Source organism: Delphinus delphis, chromosome 1 (assembly GCF_949987515.2).
Source record: "Delphinus delphis chromosome 1, mDelDel1.2, whole genome shotgun sequence".
Taxonomy (NCBI): Eukaryota; Metazoa; Chordata; class Mammalia; order Artiodactyla; family Delphinidae; genus Delphinus; species Delphinus delphis.
In genome coordinates this window covers 80,535,216-80,557,415 of record NC_082683.1, presented here as the reverse complement: position 1 = coordinate 80,557,415, position 22,200 = coordinate 80,535,216, and the positions used below count along the sequence as shown (strand labels likewise).

General features: G+C 34.5%; 1 protein-coding gene across 1 annotated transcript in view; it reads right to left on the bottom strand.

The window, feature by feature from the left end:
- Positions 1-4,836: 4,836 nt before the first annotated feature.
- Positions 4,837-22,200, bottom strand: part of BTBD8 (BTB domain containing 8) — a 94,650-nt gene continuing 77,286 nt past the window's right edge. Inside the window, exons 12-18 of the mRNA XM_060025535.1 lie at positions 21,457-21,586; positions 18,723-18,784; positions 13,206-13,914; positions 12,850-12,937; positions 12,251-12,390; positions 8,596-10,926; positions 4,837-7,294 (exon numbers count right to left, since the gene is read on the bottom strand). Of these exons, the coding sequence (XP_059881518.1) occupies positions 6,825-7,294; positions 8,596-10,926; positions 12,251-12,390; positions 12,850-12,937; positions 13,206-13,914; positions 18,723-18,784; positions 21,457-21,586 (3,930 nt within the window). The 3' untranslated portion in view covers positions 4,837-6,824. The remainder of the gene's footprint in view (positions 7,295-8,595; positions 10,927-12,250; positions 12,391-12,849; positions 12,938-13,205; positions 13,915-18,722; positions 18,785-21,456; positions 21,587-22,200) is intronic.

The following is a 22,200-nucleotide window of genomic DNA, read 5'->3' as shown; positions in this document are numbered from 1 at the left end:
CTTTTTCTGACTTCTAATTAAGTTCCACTATTGCCTGTATTAATTCCTTTCTTCTACTTTCTTTGGAGTCAATTTAATGTTATTTTTCTAACTTCTTGAGTTTGTGTTGTTCTCTATAATTTATCCAGATCCGAAGACTGTAGGAAAATATTCTATTTACTTTCTTGACTTTAAAAGTAGATTCTGCATGTTTTGAGAGTTTGGATCTAAGTAAAAGGACAATTTTGTAAGAGTGTTAGACATCTTCCTTAAGCATGTAATTGTTTAAGTGCAGGTATATTTCTATTTTAATTTTTTATCTAGCTCTCTTGCCTGACTAAAGTTGACCATAAATTGAATAAAAAGAGGTAAGCTTCAGAACATTTTATTTGAAAACCTTTTAGGGAAAAATACTGTATTTTTTGGTGTGGAAGTATTTTTTCCTAATATCTTCCTGATTTGGAAATGTATTATTTAATTGATTGGGATACTGTTATCATAAAATATAGAATCAGAATAGAATTGAAATTCTCAGATTAGAATTAAAATTCTTGTGATAATACTGGCTAAATTTGGAAGTAATTAAGAAACCATTGTGTGTAAGATGAATCACAAACACTGAAAGTAACTCATGCAATATTAACATGATAGAAACGTATACTTCTCATATCTAACTAGCTGGATTCAAAGTAGTCTTAATATAGGAATTTATAGTATAAATAATATACATATCACTGGAGAAGAGTATGTAGATAATTCCAATCTCAAAATAGCTCCTGCAATAAACCACTAAATTGAGACAAACCAAGTTCCCACCCCCCTACTCCCCCCCACCAAAAAAACACAAAGAAACAAAACTAGCAGTACATGGAGTGGGGAGTGGAAATATCATAGTTTGTTGGGTTTCTGAATTTTGAAAGACATATTATATACCTTGGTTGTCTCAACTGCATTTCAAATGTGACATGTCCAAATTGAAAATTATCTTTTTTTCAACTACAAAGCATCAGCCTTCCATTTTTCACCTATTAGAATTCTGGGGTATGAAGAGGAATCACCTTTATCCCTTCTTCCAAGTCTTCATACTCAGTTGGTAACCACATCTTGTTCATTCTACCTCCTAATTTTCTCTCAAATCCATCTTCTTATTTCTATCTTCGCCATTTTTTCCTTAGTTTGGGTCTCTTTTTCTCCTTAATTATTCCAGTGACCCCTTTACAGGTCTTCTTTCTTCCAGTCTCTTCTCTAAGATACTTTTCCACACTATGCAGCTAGAATAATCTTAACAAAACAGTCCTGGACTTCCCTAGTGGTCCAATGGTTAAGACTACATGCTTCCAATGCAGTGGGTGCAGGTTCGATCCCTGCTCAGGTAATAAGATCCCACATGCCGCACGGCAAGGCCAAAAATAACCCAAAAACAACAAACAAAAAACAGTCCTATAATATGTTTACCTTTGATTTAATATATTTAAAATATTTAATATGTTTGCCTAAATGGCTTTCCCCGTCCTTGGCATGGCTTACAGGTTCTTCATGTCCTGGCCTTCCTATACTTTTCCAGCTTTATCTTCCTCTACTGTTCCACATGCATTTAGTGCTTTAAACACCTGAAGTTCCTTGCAATGCCCTGTATCAGTTAGTATTCTTTGTGCTTGATCCCACCTTCTCCTGCCTCTTCCTTGATGGCCCCTGATTCATTGATTATTCCCAACCTCTTATTTTCAAAGTGCTAAAGTTACTTTTATCTTAAAAACAACAGTAACTTCAAGCTACCACTGTCTCTTTTTCAGTCAGGCTCCTTAAAAGAACAAGTTCTACTTCTTTACTTCCTGTTCACCTTTCAACCCACTGTAGTCTAGTTTCTGTCCTTACTACTACTCTAAAGAAAACACCAATTGACAAAAACTACCAATAAAGTCCTAATGTCCAAATCCAATGTACTAGTCTAAGTGTGAACCTTGACATTTCAAACAGCATTTGACACTGTTAACCGCTACTACTTACCTAAAAACAAATATACTTATTTTTCTGTGCCTTGTAGAAAACATGAAAAATATGAGTTAAAAGATAAAAATAATAATCACCCCTTAACCATAACCACTATTAATACATGCTTATTTCCTTCAAGTCTCTTTTTCTATGTACTTGTAAGTATAGAAAATTGGATGTTATATTTATAAATTAATATTCTGGTTTTTTTTCTTATAAGTATCTTCTCTTGACATGAAATAGATGTTTTGAAAACAATTTTAATCATTTCATAATGTGTTATATAGATGTACCATAATTTAGCCTTTCTGCTGTTGACATTTAGCTAGTTTTCAGTTTTCACTTATATATCTAGCTCTCTGACAAACATTTTTGTAGACAAATCTTTGTCTCAGATTCTTCTTATTTCTCAATGGCAGGTCCCAAGAGGGGAAAGGACTAGTTTAAGGATACAAAGTTATAAACATTCTTGACACAGATTGCCTAATTACTTCCTGGAAAGGTAATTTACACTCCTACAGCAACATACAAGGATCCCAAACTTACCATTCTCTTGCTAACTGTTGAATTTTTTTTTACAAACTTTTAAAAATCCTTGCCACTTTGATAGGTTAAAGTAGAATCTCAGCCTTGATTTGCCCTTCTCTGATTAGTGGTGATTATACATTCACCACTGTCTCCTCTTATCTTTGGCCTCCTAGTTCTCTTACTTCTGAATATTCCTTTTCAGTCTCCTTCTCCGGCTTTTCTTTCTCTGACTATTCCACAGTATTTTGTCTTCAGCCTCTTGAATGTCCCACAGGCCTCACAAACGCAGTATGTCCTAAACTGAACTCATCCCCACTCCTGAGCTTGCTTCAATTTTTGGCTAATGACGTCATCCACAACCCAGGCACTTCAGTCAGAATCCTGAGTCTTCTAAGATGACTCCCTCCTCTCACCCAAAATCAATGTTTCTCCAATCCACATCTTAAACCTAATATGGCCACTCCTTCTATCTCCACAGCCATTGCCCTAGTTCAAGCCTTTATTATTTTAACACTCATCACTAGTCTACCTGCTTTGAACCCTGCTCTACTCAATTGTACATACTGCTTCCAGAGTGATCATTCTAAAATGCAGATCTGATCATGCTCCTCTCTGTACTATATGTCCCTGTCCAACTTCATCTCTTGCCCTCCCCATCCATTCCCTTCTACTCTTCAGCCATATGGAACAAGAATTCCCCACTGCTTCTAAACTCTTTTTCTGCCGAATATGCCTCTTCCTTTGTCTTGTGAACTCTTACTAGTCCTAAAATAGTAAAGGAGCCTATCCAAGTATCATTCCATCATTTCTCTCTCCTGTGTACACTGATTACACTTCATACAGAGCTTTATTTTGACACAACTTAAAAAGTTTTAACAATCTCTCACTAAACTGAGATATTCAAGGACAGATACAATGCCATTCATCCTTTAATACCCAGAAATATCATGGGCCCTCAAATATGTGTGGAATAAATGTTATTTTTGATAGCAATTAAAAAATTCCTTTCTATCTTCTGCCACCATATCTCAATCTACCTAATGTCTCTGTTACCAAATCCTCTTCCGTTCCCCATTTCTAAGGTTGACAGAACTATTGTAATTGCATCTTGAGATCTGAGTGCTTCTCCAAAACAGGCCATCTTCATTACTGCTGACAGTTATCTTTCTGAAACACCTGGTTATGTTACCTAGTAACTTAAGAAACAAGTTTGATGACTACCCATTGTGAGCAGTAGGTGGTTATTTCCCCAAGAATGTGCAAACAGATTGTCCAGGGAGAGTTAAAAATAAATAAATGAATGCATAATGGAAAGAGACATGATGCCTACCAAATCCAGAGCTTTGACTATTTAAACATTTAAGCATAGTATTTAATAACTTCCAGAATCCAACCCCAACTCAGCTTTTTAGTCTTATCTTCTACCACTCTTTGTCTGCATCCTCAACACACATCCTGGTCACCATTCCTTAAGGTGCTCCTATGTCTAGAATGCCCTATCACCAAGCAAATTCCTACTCATCCTGGAAAGCCAGCATCAGCTATTACTTGATTGCTGCAAGAGATGGTACAAAGGGGCTTTAGACTCTCTCCATAATCTTCATCAGTCCTCCACCAAGAACTCAAATTTAAAAAAAATAAGAATTTTTGTTTGTATGGATGGAGTTTTTGAGTCTTAGGTAAACTATGTATAAAAGCATGTTTTAAAAATGTTTGTATTTTTATTGATCTGTAACATACAATCTAAGGAAAAGCAAAGTACTTCCTATAAAAGTTCATCTTCAAGTCAAGTTGCCTGGCCTACACTTCCAACTAGATTGCAGCCACCAAGCCCCTTTATAGAAATTCTGAAGCTTCACTGAATATTACTTGCCCTTAAGAAGCTTTCTCTAATCTTTTCTTCCTGACAATCTGTTCATAGCTTTTCCCTCTGAGCTATTACAACTCTGACCATATACAATTGCTATCTTACCAAACAATAGCATAATGTGTTATTTCTCTCTTAGTTTCTTCCACTAGGGTAGCTCATCCAGGGTAAGGATGCTACATCAGTCTCCTTATGTATAAAATAAAGATAAGACATATCTCATAGAACTGTTGTGAGAATTAGATGTTAATGCATATTTAAAGCACTCAGCACAGTGTCTAACATTTAATAAGTGTTAAATAAATTTTAGTAGTTATTTTTCAGTATATGTTTGTTGAATGATAAAGAACTAGCCCAGAGTCCTGCAGGAAACAGACTGGTAGATGTGTTGTTCACAAAAGGGCATGATAAGAAAACACGTCCTGAAATTACCTAAGAGGTCATACTTAAGGACTTAAGTCCTTCCCTACTATCTATTTGCAAATGTGACATGAAAGAAATGAAGCTTCAATTATAAATTTGTGAACTTCTGAGGTAGTTTATTAAAAATAACAAAACAATTTCACATTTGGAGAAAAAGAAAACACACTGTCTTGGAAATCTGTGCTGTTTCTGACTCTATCATATATTATTTCTTTATGCTACAAACTATCTATGAATGAATTTGTTTTCAGATTTTATGATAAAAGTCAAATGAAGTGTGTTGTGTGGTAGAGATAACATCTAACTGAAATTAAGGAATACTGGATTCTAACTCACAAATCAGTGTGGGACCCTGGGCAATTTTAAAATTCCTCTGGGCTTCAGAGTCCTCCTTGGGAATTTGAAGGGATTAAACTAACCTCTAAATTCCCATCCAGCTTTAAGACACAAAGTTCTTATAATACTGTTTTTGACCTTTTTCTTATATGGTTTTCCCTCCTCATTAGAAACTGAACTCTTTTGGGTGGCAGGAATCAAACCTTATTTATCTTCACACTTCAGTGCCTAGAACAAATGTGTTTCTTGACTGTTTGAATGAATGAGTGTCCCTTGCAGAGCTTCTAGTTAAAAAAGGTATGGTATAACAGGTTAGTAGCTAATAGTAACATTAATATGTTATTATATAAGAATACCAAATGATTGTGCATCAATATAATTGTTGATATTCAATATAGTTACAGGTTCTCGCTAATGTTGATCATTTGTTGAAAACTTTGTGAATTTATTATTTTTTTATTTTTATTTTTGGCCGCGCTGCACAGTTTACAGGATCTTAGTTCCCTGACCAGGGATTAAACCTGGGCCACAGCAGTGAAAGCACTGAGTCTTAACCACTGGACCGCCAGGGAATTGCCCGAAACTTTGTTAATTTAGAAAAGGAATTCTAAGCCAAAATATTTCCTTCTGGTCTATTTTAGAGAAATTATTAGTTAGTTACAAAGCTTTGAGAGGTGCCAATTCTACTAAATCCCATCACCCTAAGGGTAACATCCACCAATATCAAGTAGGTAACCAAGTGTTCACTCCCCAGTAGAATTTTGTAAAAAAGATGTTTATCTTTGCCTTTCTACCAAAATTACAGACTGAAAGACAATCTGATCAAGGAAATAAGGAACTAGAGCATATAGACAAATAGAAAAGCAAACATACATGTATGTGCACACACATGCACACAATTTAACTCTATAACTCAATTGCCTCATGTACCCATTTTCAAGGTAATATTTAGTGCAGGATTACTGCAGATGCAGTTCAAAAATATCTCTACCATGGAATGAAAAATGGAGAGTGATTAACTATAAAGGAAGTCTATATAGATAAAACAGATGGACAGTTTTCCCACTTTTTTTCAACAAGGGCAGATGCCTTTCCGCGGATATATCCCAAAAAGAGTTACAGGAAATTCCACTTCTCCTGTTTTAGCAAAAATGTCAGCGAAATTTGAGATGCATTTACTTGACAATTTCCTGGACATGAATTGTTGGGAAAGCGAAGGTTTTTTCTAATATTAAGCTATCAGCCTCAACCATACCAACCTGCGTTTGAATGTTACAAATTAACTCTACATAAATTGACACAAGCACAATAAGTTTTTTTATTGTTAAATTATGGTTACCATATGCAGAGCAAAAAGTAAAGGGACTGTTCTACTTGTGCATTCACATTTTAAATTATTGAATGATAAACAAGTAAATGAATGATCAGTTAGGAAAGGAAAACTAAAGCAAGGGTTTCCTTACAAGTCTTCTAATTTCTCTAATAATTATAGAAAACATGCTCAAGATTTTTAGAAAAACACTTTTTTCTACATGTGATATATTAATAAACAAACTATGTTTACTTCAGTAAATTGGAAAGACTTCCTCAATATTAAGGATAGTCTAATAGGCTAATGCAATTATCACTTGGATATAATATAAGCATCAAAAAAATAAAGGGGTGGCATAGTTTAACATTTTCCAAAGTGTTAATACTCTTAATGCTGAGTTTCTAGTTCCAGAATTGTCCATTCCCCTTGGGGTGAACAATCCTCAGAGGAAAAACTAGCCATGGTGATGCTTGCTGAGGAATCATCGAATGGAGATGTTAGTTCACTCCATCTGTTTAAAGTGTCAACATGTGCTTTACCCTGAGGTTTTGAGCTGTCTCGTGCTAAAAGTAGTGTCTGATTGATTAGATACTGTGCTAAATTTAAGTCTTCAGGAATAGAATTTGTAATATTTAAGTTTGAATCCTCTTCAGAGAGCAGTTGCTTTAATAGCGTCCAATCTTGTTTTGCAAAGTGTTGCTCATCTTCAAAATCCATGTCTGTAACATGTGTTTCTGATTCCATTTTCTGCTCAAATGCTTCTGTTACATCCATTTCATATATTGGAGAGAGGGTTTTTGAAGGCCGATGGTCATACATGTAGTTTTGTGCCACTGTGTCACAATCATCTATGTCTCCTGAAATAATTCATAATACTAAACAATGTAAAAACTGCACATGTTGGTACCCCTCAGAGTTCTGTAGAACAATATTAACACAATATAACAGTTATTGTCCAAAAAAAAAACAGAGAATGGGAAAAATAACATTTATACAAAATTGACAAGATTTCTGAGGCATTTCTTTTTCTACGTTTGAAAAAAAAAACTCAAAGGTAATGTTTAGCAGCAAAATCAACATAGGCAACTAACAATAATTCTCCAGTTTAATTTGAAAACTTGTGATACAGAAAACAGAAATTATTTAAACATAAACAGAACGCGCACATGTATCTAATTCACTATAATAGAAACTTAAAGAGAAAATAAGAGGCGGTTATTTGATGGTGACTTTTAAGGTAAGTCAGTTTCAAAGGGAGAATAAATACATTTTATCTAAAGACTTACTTTATCTAAAGACTTATATATTGCACATGCAAAGGAGGATGCAAGCAAGGACAAAAAAAAAGTACAACTTTAAAGAGTTCCCTATTCTTGTGATTTTGCTGAACAGGGACTACTGATAAGTATTTTTCTTAGTTCTGGTATACATTAGCTACTCAGTCAGCCACTATTGCATATTTTAAATGTGGGTCATGGTTCAAATTACTATAATAAGGAAGACAAACACACAAAACAATTAGACAGGAAACCATCTATACATATGAAATAAGCCTGGGATTTTTTCATATATTATCATTGCTTCTAAATATAATCTCTTTTAGGAAATTTATCTTTTTACTTGAAAATTTTAGAATAGAATTATAGTGATCCTGAAAGTCTTAATCTCTGTAAAATGTATATAAATTTTAATAATTAATCTAGTTAAAATAGTTCAGTGCTTTTAGTTACATATTACTATACTTATTGCACAGCCCTCTTAGATATATATTAGCATAGTTCATAAATCATATCCAATGTATAATAAAATTTCTAATAGTCAATAATTCCTATGTTAAATTAGACATAAATAACTAAATAATAGCAAACTAAGTTTTTCCCTTTATTCTTTCATGTAAAATCTCTTAGTAGGTTAGCTCTAATAAAACACCCAAATTTTTACTAGATATGAATTTTTCACTAAGATTTTAAGTGAACAATAAAGAGTAAGGAGCTATTTTCATTCTATTAAGAAATTTCAGTTTTCATTTAAAATTTGAATCTGTTGCTTAAGTAATTATTCTATCTAACTAAAATATAACATTCAGGGCTACCTACAACTTTAAAATTCTATAAACTCATTTTCTTATGGATTTAGCATTTCTATATCTGTACATTACCTGCAGATAAAGCAATATTAGCTTTCTTGGTAGCTGCAGAATGGCTCTCTTTCACTTGACCTTCTGGAGGCAGAACTTGACTCCAGTAAGAGTCCAGAGATTTTGTAGAGCTGTTCTTTGGTATGTCAGAATTGGGGTCTCTTTGATGAAGTTCCAGATGACATGGTCTTTCTTGAGATTTTATATCACTATCTGAAAGTTTGCTGCGTGGCTGAAAGTCATTAACCACATTGCTTCCACTGTTTACTTTTTTATCTTCTGGAGGAAGCTGTCTGCCTCCTCTGGACAGGACATCTGTTGTGCTCTTTTTTTCTGTGGCTGAAGCACTCTGTTTATCTTTTCTTGAAGAGTCAATGCTACTAAGACCCAAGGGAGAGCTTTTGTTTTTATATACACTATTGGCTTTCTCTTGTCTACATTCTAAAATACTACCTTTACTTCCTTGTGAGTATCTGGAGTAGCAGACCCTTCCGTGATGTTCATGAGAAACACCATCAAAAACATCAGAAGGTGAAGGCGAATCTACAGAAGGCTGAAAGGGAGCATGGACTTCCCCTTCATCAGATCCTAGTTCTTCACATTCATCTACCGAAAGTAAAACTGACCTTTTAAAATTTTTAGTTGCACGAAACTCGTGACTTTCATTTTCAGTTGCATCTTCAAAAGCTAAATTAATTATTCCCTGAAACTGCTGAAGAGCTGGGTTAGATGTAGAGAAATTTTCTGCAACATTTTCAGCTTCAGACCTTTCATCTTCTGTTTCATCTGCTGAGGAAGAAACCTGATCTACTTCCTGAGCAAACTGGATACTGCCTCGTGGAATATTTTCTTTTTCCCTAGGGTGGACTCTTGTAGATCGAGACCAAATTTCTGGCCTTTTCCTAGGAATCTCATCATCACTTGTCGAATTAACTTGGAAAAGATCATTACTACTTTGCTTTTTCATTTTCACTTCAATTCTTAAGTTACTATCATATATTTTTAATTCTTCAGGAGTACTGGTGTCACTGCTACTTCTTCCAAGAAAATCATGGCACAGCATAGTGCCACATTTAGAAATACCCCTGTCATTTGACCCATCATCATCCTGAGACCCTCCAGCATCATAGTCTTCAGATCTAGGCTTTATGTCATCAGAGGATGTTGTAGCACTGCCACTGTCAGATTCAGGACTCTCTCTCTGATGCGGAACACTGGTACTCAAATTCCAGTGACTCATGAACGGAGCTTCTGGAGTTTCATGGCTCTCTGGAGTTTCTGTTGTTTCCATGTCTTTAGGAGAATTTTTCCCTGGTATTTGTTCCAAAAAACACTTGGAGGAAGTATTTGAGTCTACTGTAGCATGTTTGTCTCCATTCATGGCAGAGTCATCAGAAAACTGATGGGGAACTGTCTGTTCTTCCACATGAATTCTAGATTTTCTGTCATCTTGACCAGAATTTAAGGTACCATTTGTCTGTTCAGGAACACAAGGTAAAACATCTTTCACACATTTAATGTTTAATTTTTTGTTTGTATCTTTTCTCCCTGCTTGCTTCTCCCTATCTGACACTGAATGGACTTGCTCTACATTTGTTGAATCTAGGTCACAAACTGGATTAGAGTTCAAAGAGTTTTCATTTGGATTTGAAATCATGGATTTTAGAGCAGTGGTGCTATAAAATTCTGGATCTACATTATCACTCTCATCAGAATGACAATGTATTTTAACTGTGTTGCATTGATCTGTTTTTTTGTGACCAGAAAAATTTGTTTCACTTTTATCTGAACAAATCTGTTTTGATTCCAGTTCATGTTTTATTAATTTATCTAGATTTGAAATATTTTGGCATTCTAACACCAACTTCTCTTTTTCTTGATTGTTTAATGGCTTTTGTGGGTCAAGTATGCATGGTGACTGACATGCTTCTGTATCACTGATTTCGGCTGTGAGATTAATTAGAGGTTCATGAGGCTTCTGTTCAGAAACATTGCCTTTGTTATTATTATCACATACATCACGAAGCACACTTTTTTGGACAACAGATGGTTCACTTTTTAAAGGTCTCAGAGAAGAAGGCTGAGTCTTCAATATAACCTGTCCAGGAAGTGTTTTCTGTTTTGAATCCTTATTATTCAAAGTTTCACCTTTCTTAGATTGATTTAGGTTTTTAGGCATTGCTACTATTTTTGCACTAATCTTAGGCAATGTTGTTTGTCCTTGCTTGACAATTTTTCTCTTAGGTGTTTGTTTATCTGTAGTTACACTGTGGTCCAATTTTGTCACATTTTCATCAGACTGCCTTGAAGACCCTGAAGATTTTACTGAATGTGGTGACTCTCCTTGGGATCCTAAGTAAAGAAAATTCAAAAATATACCTTCCAGTTTGTGAGTGAAATTCAATATTTGTTTTTAAATCCCTTTAGAAGAAATAAAATAGATAACAATGAAATGGTAACATAATGATCAAACGGACAATTACAAATTAGGCGTTAGTGATGTGATAAAATAAAAAAAATTTATTACAAATATAGAGGAAGTATTCCAGTATCTTAAGTAAAATTATTAAAATAGGATCTCTCCTCCTCAAGTAAAGAGCATTGATCCTATGCCAGAATTGGATTTGCATAAATATATGGGGGTAGAAAAATCTGATTTTCTTATGCCAAAAGAGCAGTAAGGGTCTTTCTTCCCTTTGAAGTTCTAGGGGGAAAAACAGACTGTTCCACATAGCTGAAAAGCAGAATCAAGCTAAAACACAAAATAGAAATGTTGAAATTGTTGCAATTTTTTTCCTCAAACAGTAACAAAGCTAATTTATTTCTCATAGCCAGATCATTATTATTGTAGGTCATTAGGGTTAACAACTTAGATCTGCAGTTGAAACTAAAGCTGGTAACTGGAAAGAAAGAGGATTAATTTTGGGAATTCATTTGTTTATAATGGTTGAAATCCTAGAGATGATATTTTGAGCATTTAAATATGTCAAACAGAATTATCAAATCTTTTTAAATGTTTAATTTTTAGCTGTCACTAGAACATGAATAACTTTTCTCTGGCTTACTTTTAAATTTACTTTCAGTATTAATTCATTACCTACCTCAAAATTGGTTTTAGCATTTTACACACTGCTCTTACATATGTGAATGCTTAATGCATAAAGCAAATTAATTTTTAAAATCAGTTATTATATTAGCAAATTATGCAATCTGATCAGTATTCTTCTCTTTATTAGAATATGGAAAAACAACAGGCATAGCACAGAGCCCAGAGGGAAAATTCTTCCTCCCTACGTATTACAGCTCTCTAGATTGTACCATTACTTTTTAAAGAGCTCTTTAGTGTTGGTTTTGCAGATGGAATTCTTATATTTATCAATGAAACTTTGAAGAAGCACAGGTATAATACACAGAAGGACCAGAAATGCAGATAACCTAGTGACTCCCTTAATTATTTTTTTCACAAAAGAAAATAAAAACTAAACTCACACCCCAAAACACCAAAATACTTGTCTGAAAAGTGGAAGAATAAAATCTCATCTCTAAAATATGAAATGAATGTAAAATGAGTGAAACCACGTTATACTTTGCTTATTTGTTGCTAAAGTTCCAGAATCAGAGTTCTGCTTATTCAATTTAAACAAGGAAGTAATACCTGGGAGTATTTCAACTTTACCTTGAGTTTTAGCAAGATTAACTGTGGCATTCTTTGTCCTCTGCTGAGCTGTACCACATCCATTGCCATTTCCTCTTTTCTTTAAAATTGCCTGTGGTACTGGATCACTGTATCCTTTGCTGGTGACCTTCTTTAGCACACTAAGAAAAATTATTTGCGTTCAGTATTACACTGAGATTCCAAAACATAATTTTTTAAAAGACCCATACATGAAATATATTTTTCACAATACTGTAAATCAACTATACTTCAATTAAAAAAAAAACAAAAAAAGTATTTTTTCTCAAAGAAATAAAAAATATATCTCTTTTCTGAAAATAGAAAAAACCATAGGTTCTTAAGTGTTTAAGTTTATAAAACTGTAGATCAACTATGGTAAAGCAATGCATAATAAGGTACCACAAGTATAAATTATTCTTCTACAATTTTGTATCAATCATCATTTTACATAATAAATAAGAAAAGTTTTTAAATATCATTATGTAAATATACTAAATTTTCTAACAAAGGAAAGATATTTTAACAATATTTAGCTAGAAGTTAGTATATAATTAACTTCCAGAGAAAGCTAATGTCTAGGTAAAACAATGAATGCTTACCTGTTATTTATATTAGTTTCTTGTTCATGAATGCTTTTTTTATTGGAAGTTCCATTGGTAACTTTTGAAACAGGTCGAGATTTTACTGCTGTAAATTAAGAAGAGTGAGCCATGAGACTGAGGAATAAATATGTAATAAGTATGTATAAATTCACTGGTCATACACTATATACAAAATTAAATGTTACGGTGAGAAAAACTGTTTTTTCTCAGTTTGCATGAATATATGTTACTAAAATCTTTTTGCATTTGAAACTAAATAAAAGTCGAAACATAGGTTCATTTTTTTCTAGGAACTTTAACTGTTCCTAAAAAGCTCCTCAATAGCTATTAAAAATTAGAGTGTTAAAACCCACCTACAGTGGAAGTTTTGATACTTTCTACACTGTTTTTCACAGTCTGTCCTGGAGAGTCACAAAGGGAAAATTTATGACCAGAAGGCTTCTCTTTTATTGACCCATTTTCTTTTGGTTCATCCAGACAGTCAGTGGAAGTCAGTAATTCCATACTTGAATTTGTAGATCTGCTGGAGGGCCCTGAAGTCCTGAGGCATGGAGAATCTTTGCCTGTCACTTTCTTCAAAGGCTTTGCTTTGGCATGCACGTTTAAGTTCCCAGTGAGTACCTTGGGTCTGGCACCTGTAATTTGACCTTCCTGATTTCTCACTCCTTTTCCATTTACTGAATTTTTCTGTCCATTTGCTGCTGCTGCTGCTGATCTTTCCACAACTTGTCTAGGTGACATGTTTGCTGACTTTGCATTATCACCGTTTTCTGTTTTGGGCTTTATTATAGGTTTGGGCTTTCCAGAAACATTTTTTCCCCCAGTTTTTAATTCTTTTGTACTCTTGGATGCGGTTTTTGTACCATCCTTTTCCTTTAAATCATCATGCTTCAAAGTTTTATTTATAGAATTTCTATTAGTACTTGATGAATGTCCAGACGCTCCTAATCCATCAGATTTCATCTTTTGATTCGTAGAGGGACAACTCCAATACTCTTTCTTGTTACTTTCTCTCCAAGATTTGTTTTTTATAGCACCAGGGTCAGAAACTTGTCTCCTTTGCTACAAAGAAGAAAAAAAATACTCTGTAACTTGACTGAAGTCTTGGACATAATACTTTATGTTTCAATAGCCAGTTTTTCAAAGAGGAAAAAGCAGCAAAATTCAGATTATGATTTAGGGCCACTTAAAACTTGAATGATCTGGGGTCATTTGAATGTGTCTTTGATCACATTACCTTAATCAAATCTGAAATAAAACATACAAAATTAACAGGAAATTCTACTTTAAGAGGCATACTATTTAACTTTATGAAGTTATGGTAGAGATGAATACTTAATGGTGTCAGGATGCCTTGGGTGAATGATAGCAATATCCAACATTTTTCGAGGGCCCACTCCCAGGTTCTGTGCTCAGATGCTTTTCATGTATCATCTCACTTAATCCTCACAACAATTCTATGAGACAGCTCCTGTTGTTATCTCCATTTCTTCAACAAGAAACTGGGGATTAAAGCAGGTATGTAACCCAAGGCCACATGCTGATAAGGGATTGAACTAGGACTTGAGCTCAGGATTTACTGCTTTAAGCAGGTAATCATCTGTATGTTAATGATTTTCACCAAAAGTTCTCTCTTCAATCCTATCCCAAATTCCAGAAATTTTATCACTAAATATTTAATCCTCTGGAAGCAAGGGCGGGGGGTGGGGGGGTGGGGAGGGGGAAGCCCCTGGGAAAGAACACATTACACCTGAAAAGTTTTCTTTTTTTATTTTTTTGGCTGTGCAGCATGGCACGTGAGATCTTATTCCCTGACCAGGGATCGACCCCATGCCCCCTACATTGGAAGCACGGAGTGTTAACCACTGGACCACCAGGGAAGTCCCTGAAAAGTTTGGTTTTTGAGAAAAAAAAAAAACCACAACATAGTAATACAGTACTGGTTGTCTGGAGAAAGGAAAAGGGGTCCTGAAAACAGGTGAAATAGATAAAAAGGGGAAAGTAAAAGGGCACTAAAGACAATGCACCTACTTTATAATTTTGCTTAGAACAACGTTGTATGGAAGGGAATAACAAAATTTTAAAAACTGGTAGGAATTACAGAATAAATTTTTAAGAATATATTGCCATTTGTTATATAAATACTCCCTTTTGGAAGCTGTATGAGACAGCGTCTGTGTTGTCTTCATCTTTGTATCCCTTAGCACCATGCCCATCACATACTGGGTACTCAAGAACATGTGATGATGGCTATCAAATCTGAGCACATATTGATATACAGTTCAAGGTCTAGTTATTTCTAAATATGAAAGCTTATAATTACAATTAAAATTTGTCTAAGATAAAAATAACAAATATGTGTGTGTCTATATTCACACATACATATGTATATACATAATAAATAACCTAGTTAAGTTTAGCAAAAGCAAGGTATAATAATAAAGGAATCATTAGATTCTTGTTCTAGCTTTGCTTTTAACTGAAGAATAGAAGATAGGATATTTAAGAAATCATTACTAATATCTCTGGGCCTCAGATTACTCATGTCTAGGGGTGGAGACTGGTCCCATTCAGTGCTGTGTACTAGGATTCTCTGTAATACTTATAAAGTTCAAATAGGCTAGGTCCAAATAGGCTAGATCAAATCTTAGCTCAAAAAAAATAACATTTCTCGGCTTCCTTGGTGGCGCAGTGGTTGAGAGTCCACCTGCCGATGCAGGGGACACGGGTTCGTGCCCCGGTCTGGGAAGATCCCACATGCCGCGGAGTGGCTAGGCCCGTGAGCCGTGGCCGCTGAGCCTGTGCGTCCGGAACCTGTGCTCCGCAACGGGAGAGGCCACAACAGTGAGAGGCCCACATACCGCAAAAACAAACAGGCAAACAAAAAAACCATTTCTCTATTTTTAATACCTAAAACCAGGAAGACTCTGATGTTAGACCTCTTCTCACCCTTAAAACTAATCCTTCTTAATTCACTCTATCCATGAATCTATCTACTTTAAAGCATCATGCTATGGGTGAGATCTATGTAGTATATGGGGTGCTCTACCCCTTTAGAAATTTCACATTAACATAGTATACCATGGTGAGGATTCAATGTATATGCATTTTTAGGCAATCTATGACTTACATCTACAAAGTTTATGTATGTTTCTTATATACAACTGACCAGTTGGGAATGGTCACCACATGCTATTGACAAAGATAAAGAAAAAAGAGTAACACTCTAAAGCCCTCCTCTTGGGACTTCCCTGGTGGCACAGTGGTTAAGAATCTGCCTGCTAATGTAGGGGACATGGGTTTGATCCCTGGTCCGGTAAGATCCCACATGGGGTGGAGCAACTAAGCCTGTGTACCACAGCTACTGAGCCTGTGCTCTAGAGCCCACAAGCCACAACTACTGAAGCCCGTGAGCCCTAGAGCCCACTAGCCACAACTACTGAGCCCATGTGCTGCAACTACTGAAGCGTGCGCACCTAGAGCCCATGCTCTGCAACAAGAGAAGCCAATGCAATGAGAAGCCCGCACACCACAACAAACAGTAGCCCCGCTCACCGCAACTAGAGAAAGCCTGTGCGCAGCAACAAAGACCCAACGCAGCCAAAAATAAAAAATAAAATAAAGCATTCCTCTTGGACACACTTTCAGGTCTAGTACTATTCCTTTTTGTTGGTATTATTTTGTTTTACTTTTTATTATAGAAAAATTTAAACATAATCAAAGAAGACAGAACAGTATCATGAATCCCCACATACCTACTACCCAGCTTTAACAACTATCACCTCTTGGCCAATTCTGTTTCATATATAACTACCACCATTTTATTTTGAAGCAAATCCCAGACATCGTATAATTTTAGTCTTAAGTATTTTGGTACCAGCACTCTTCTTAAACGTTTCTATTTTATCTCATCAACTTTCTCCCACCTCTAAAAGATCTCATCTCATTTTGGAAGACACACTTATTCATACCACAGTTATTGAGGACTTACTACATACTAGACAATTGCACATAAATTATCTCACTTAATTTTCACAATAATCCCGGCTAGGTTTTATTACTCCATTCTACAGATAAGCAAACTAAGACTCACAGATGACAAAGATAATAAAGTCAAGATCTGAACTCTTACGATTTTATGTCCAGCACCCATTTCAGTACAATGCTGCCTTTCTAAGGAAAACATATTAGCCTGTTTCCTTCCCATTGTGGTTAACAGTATAAACCCTTGGACAACCTGAAAGTCAGGAACTGAGGAAGGGAAATGAGATTTTGTTTTGCTGTAAGGCAAGGAAGGAGGAAAAGCCTGGTTGATAGCAGTTAGTAGATAGAACAGGGGAAAGAAAGGCAGGTAGGCTAAATCATGGTGGCCTTAAAACACACACACACACACATACACACACACAAACACATAGGGTGAAAGGGAACATAGTACATAGAAAAAGTGTTCTAAGGTGCCATTTGCTAACATATGTTCTGTGGAACTGTACAACATGCTTAAAAGGGGTCAAGAGGGAGTCTAGTGGTGTTCCATGGTTATAAAATTTGAGGAAATCTTGGGGAAAACAAAATTCAAAAGTGTTCTTTACTGTAGTGTTTCTCAGAGCTTTTAGGTGCTGATGTGCATCGTTAGTGTCTAAGAGGAGCTATGGTGTGTAGCAATTCTCAACCTTAGTTGACGCTAGATGTTCTTAGGTAGAACATATGATGAAGCTAGTATATTATGGAACACACTTAGGGAAATAGTCCTAGGAGGTTTACTAGCAAAAAGCTCCAGCGTCTCACAGTTTCTCACCCAAGACATTTAGAGCTTGACCTCTGCCTCAAGCCATCAGAGCTCTTGGTTGTGGCTTGGAGTTGTGTGAGTTCCTATCTACTGGCTGATAAGGAAGATTCCCAATTCCACTCTTGCAAGGGCAATATATTCTTTGCATTCCAAACTGGAACTCTCAGTGTATGTCTCCATATCACTGTAATGTGTGCCTAGGTTAGTATAATTTTATGCTTCAAATGTATTATTGAGTGACCATTTTTAAGTTAGCTAGATTGGAACTCTAATTATCATTAATAACATTTTAGGGGAAGAAAAATGTATTTCATGTTATAATGAATATACCAAGTAACGTGTGTGTTGTGTGTGTGTGTGTGTGCGCGCACTAAAAAATAACATAAAATTTACCATCTTAACCATTTTTAAGTGGGCAGTACAGTCAGGTTGACTATATGCACCTTGTTGTGCAACAGATATCTAGAACGGTCTCATCTTGCAAAACTGAAACTCTATCCCCATTGAACAATTATTCCCCTTTTCCTTATCTCCCCAGCCCCTGGCAGCCACCACTCTACTTAGTTTTTAAGAGTTTGACTATTTTTAGTTAACTCATATAAGTACACCAAGTAACTTTTAAAGTGAACACAACTGTACTCTTGGTATTAACTGTCTTTTTCACACCAAAAATCTATTATGTGGATTAAAATCTTAGTATAGAGAAAACTGGGACAACTAAAATCTTCTTTTGTAAAAAGTAGGTTAATTAGAAAAACAGACATGGAACTAGATCTAGAATTCTAGACAATTTCTGATCTGGAATAGTTCCAACATGCTAGTTGCCAAAAAGGTTTTCAAGGAAATAAAAATGGTAGACAATATTTCACTTCCCATACCAGCTGGATATAAAAAATGCATATCACTTAAAAATTTACAAAATGTTCACTTGATTAAAAACGAGACTCAAAATTATTTCCATCCAGAAACAGCTTTAGTTAATGAAAGAATAGATTTTTAAAAATTATTCTGAAATATAAAATGATAAAATTTAAATTACTTGTTATCTTGTTTCGTCTGGGCCTGTAAAATTGTAAAAGTTTACCTGAGAGCTGCTGAATATAGGCTTTTTGCCAAGTCTTCGGTCATCACCTTTGTCAAATGCAGCTGTAGGAAAAAGAAAAGCAATCTAATTTTACAGGAAGCACTATTATTACCATAGAAGTAGAGGGAAAATAGTATATTAGCAGAAAAAGATTACATTTTGATGGAAATAACTTTTAAAAAGTTGAAACCAATCTAGTACACATAAATAATTCCCTATTTTAGAATTTTTCTTAAAGAACTTCATTTTGAATCTTATTTTCTTGTCCCTATGGATTTTATGTTATTAAAATTAATGAATTAGAAATGTACAGTCTCACAGAGAAGATTTATACATTTATAAAAACTTAGAATTTTCTCAAGCTTGAAATTTTAGAGATAACCTTTTTAGCTAGTTTTCCAAATTTCAAAAAATTACAGAGTTTTTGAAATGTAATATTGAGATATTTGGAGATGTAATATTTTATAAACTATTCAATGGGAGAAAATTTCTATCCTAAAAAATATTAAAATACTCTTAAAATTTTTCTGATTTTGCAGGTATGTCCTGAGGAAGGAGTAAAGAGAAAAAAGGTAAGGTTTTGTTGAAAATAAAACAAGAGACAATCCTTAAACCTATATCATTCTTTTTAGAATTACATAAAATATTCATTTTATAGATTAGGTTTATATGGGAATTATTGGGGAACTCGGTTTATGTTCTTCAAATAAGAATTTAAATGACGTCAGGGAAATATATAGGAATAATGGTATGAGAGCCATAAATATAGTTTAGCTAATGTATTTGTTCCCTTTGAAGGTTATGTAGCTTTAAAATATATTTTGAAGAAATATATACATATATTTTCCAAAATCTATTTTATTTTTATTAAAACAGCTGATGAAAAATACATCAAATTATCTGTAACCCTACCATGCACCTTCTACTATTTCTATTCTATAGGAACTATGTTATAAGACAAAGCAGGATCCTAGAAATAGCATTACAAGGATTGGTTTGTGGTTAGCAAATGACTGCACAAAAATATACAGGTGGAAATTAATACAAGATTTCTCCCAAAGATCAGTAACTCAAACTAGAACGTAAGAAATGTTATAACAAAGACAACCTAGAATTACTCCTTTATCTGGGATTTCCCAATGCAATAATTATGCATAAGTCAGGACTCATTATAATTCAACATATTTAAGATTTTAAAAATTATTTTTACACAGAATGTAATAGATTGAAAAGTTCTTTTTGGCAATTAGTTGGATTACCAATAATATTTTGTTTTAGATATGTGTATATATATGTATGTATTTACATGTATTTTATTTAATTAATTAATTTATTTTTTGCGGTACGCGGGCCTCTCACTGTTGTGGCCTCTCCCGCTGCGGAGCACAGGCTCCGGACGCGCAGGCCCAGTGGCCGTGGCTCACGGGCCCAGCCGCTCCGCGGCATGTGGGATTGATCCTCCCGGACCGGGGCACGAACCCATGTCCCCTGCATCGGCAGGCGGACTCTCAACCACTGTGCCACCTGGGAAGCCCCTACATGTATTTTAAATTAGCACTTTGAAGAATTAAGATAAAGAACATTGTTCGGGACCCAACTTAACTATGATATCCTCTAAAAATGGAGAAGAGCAAACTTTACTCCCAATCAGAAGAGAGTTGAATGACACCTACTCATGGAATGCTGATCTTAGTTTTTTACACTGTATAGTACAGATGAACTGTCATCTAAAAATCAGTACAGAAATAGTCACAAGGAAAAATATTCCAATTTCTAAAGACCTTCTCATGACTTTTGTTGTTTCATGGATTTTGTTGTTTTATTATTTTGTTGGAATTTCTTTGAAAAGTGCTCTTGAGATCACATCTGGCTACACCATCGTGTTATGCTTTTAATGCAAGACAGAGCAAATCATATTTTGATTAAATCATTAAAGAATTTAACATATCCATGTACTATCAAGAATATATTATATCACATATGGTCTCCATGTTTTATAGGACAGAAATATTGCTTCATAAAATATAGTCTCTTAATTTAAAATGTTTTTAAAAGTATACTTACTGAATCTGTCAATATTTTTCCTAAGGTACCTGCTTTAACCCAAAAATAGTGATGAAGCCATTTTTAGTTCCACACCCTCAATTTTTTATTTTAACATTTTTGAAACAAACACACATTCTGAGCAGTATAAATCTTTTGTTTAATGCTAATATTTCAAATGGTACCTATTAAATGTCAAAGAGCACTGTGCGGCTCCTGAGGGACACTCCGCAATAGCACACATCGTATCACTGAACCAATCGATCATGGAATAAAGCCATCTAATCTAGGCAAAACCACAAGAAAGAGTATCTTATGCAAAAGATGGGAAAGCTTTATGGAAAAATATATTTTAAAAGGGAGAGAAAGTATGTTTGGTAATCTATTCTATATGGGTTACATTTTCCTATACTTCTAAATCTATCTAAAAGAATGCTTTTAAGCAAATTTGGCTAGAATATAAAGTTGCTAAGATAAAGTAGAATTATATATGTATATATAAGGAAATGAGTTTCATTTTCTAAGGACAGAAAAAAAGCATGATTTATTAAAACTGCCTAAACATACCAGCACCAGTTTCAATTAGCAAGCAAACAGAAGCAAACAAACGTTAATCCTATCACTTATTAGAATCCCTTTAAAATATCTCTTGTCACAATTATAAGAATAAAAAATCTCAAGGCTAATATACCTGCTTGGATTTTCTGTTGATCATCTGTGCTCATCAGCTTCCAGCTTTCTGTGTGACGAACAGCATAGAAAGACTGAACCAGGAAGATCCACAGCTTATCACGCAGAGCCTGGATCTTGCACGTAAAACCCTGTGTTCAAGCAACAAATCAGCAGCTGGTCAGAGCCACATTGTCATAGCAACCAGTCATTATTCCCTTCCGAATCTACTTACTCCTAAGCTAGATCAATGATGTCATCACTTAGATTTTTAAGATCGTCGGGTACAAGTTATTTATGAAGCCTTGCTCTTTAACAACAGAATTTTATAGTGAACATGAACCTTATCCTTTCAGCATTATCCTTTTAACCAAACACTGTTTTAAACCACCAATGGCCTTTACGTAAAAACCTTCCACAGCCTTTTCAAATCAGCTATGACATTACAAGGTCAAATACTCTATGCAGTAATAATAAATATGATGAAATTTTTTGTCATTCTTGTTGAACAAATAAAAAATGTCAATAATTTGCAATTAGCTTATTAATTACCATTGATTAATTGCATTTAAAAATAAGATATATTTTAATTTTGCTTTTTCTCAATCCAATTTTAAATGATTTTTTTCTTAAGACAAAAATTAAGAACATATTATAAAATTAAAAGACACTGATGATTAAAACTGTAAAACATTCTTTAAAATTCTTTAAGTTTTATATTTAGGAAATTTAATGTAGTGACTGGGGAGAAATACTAAACTTATGC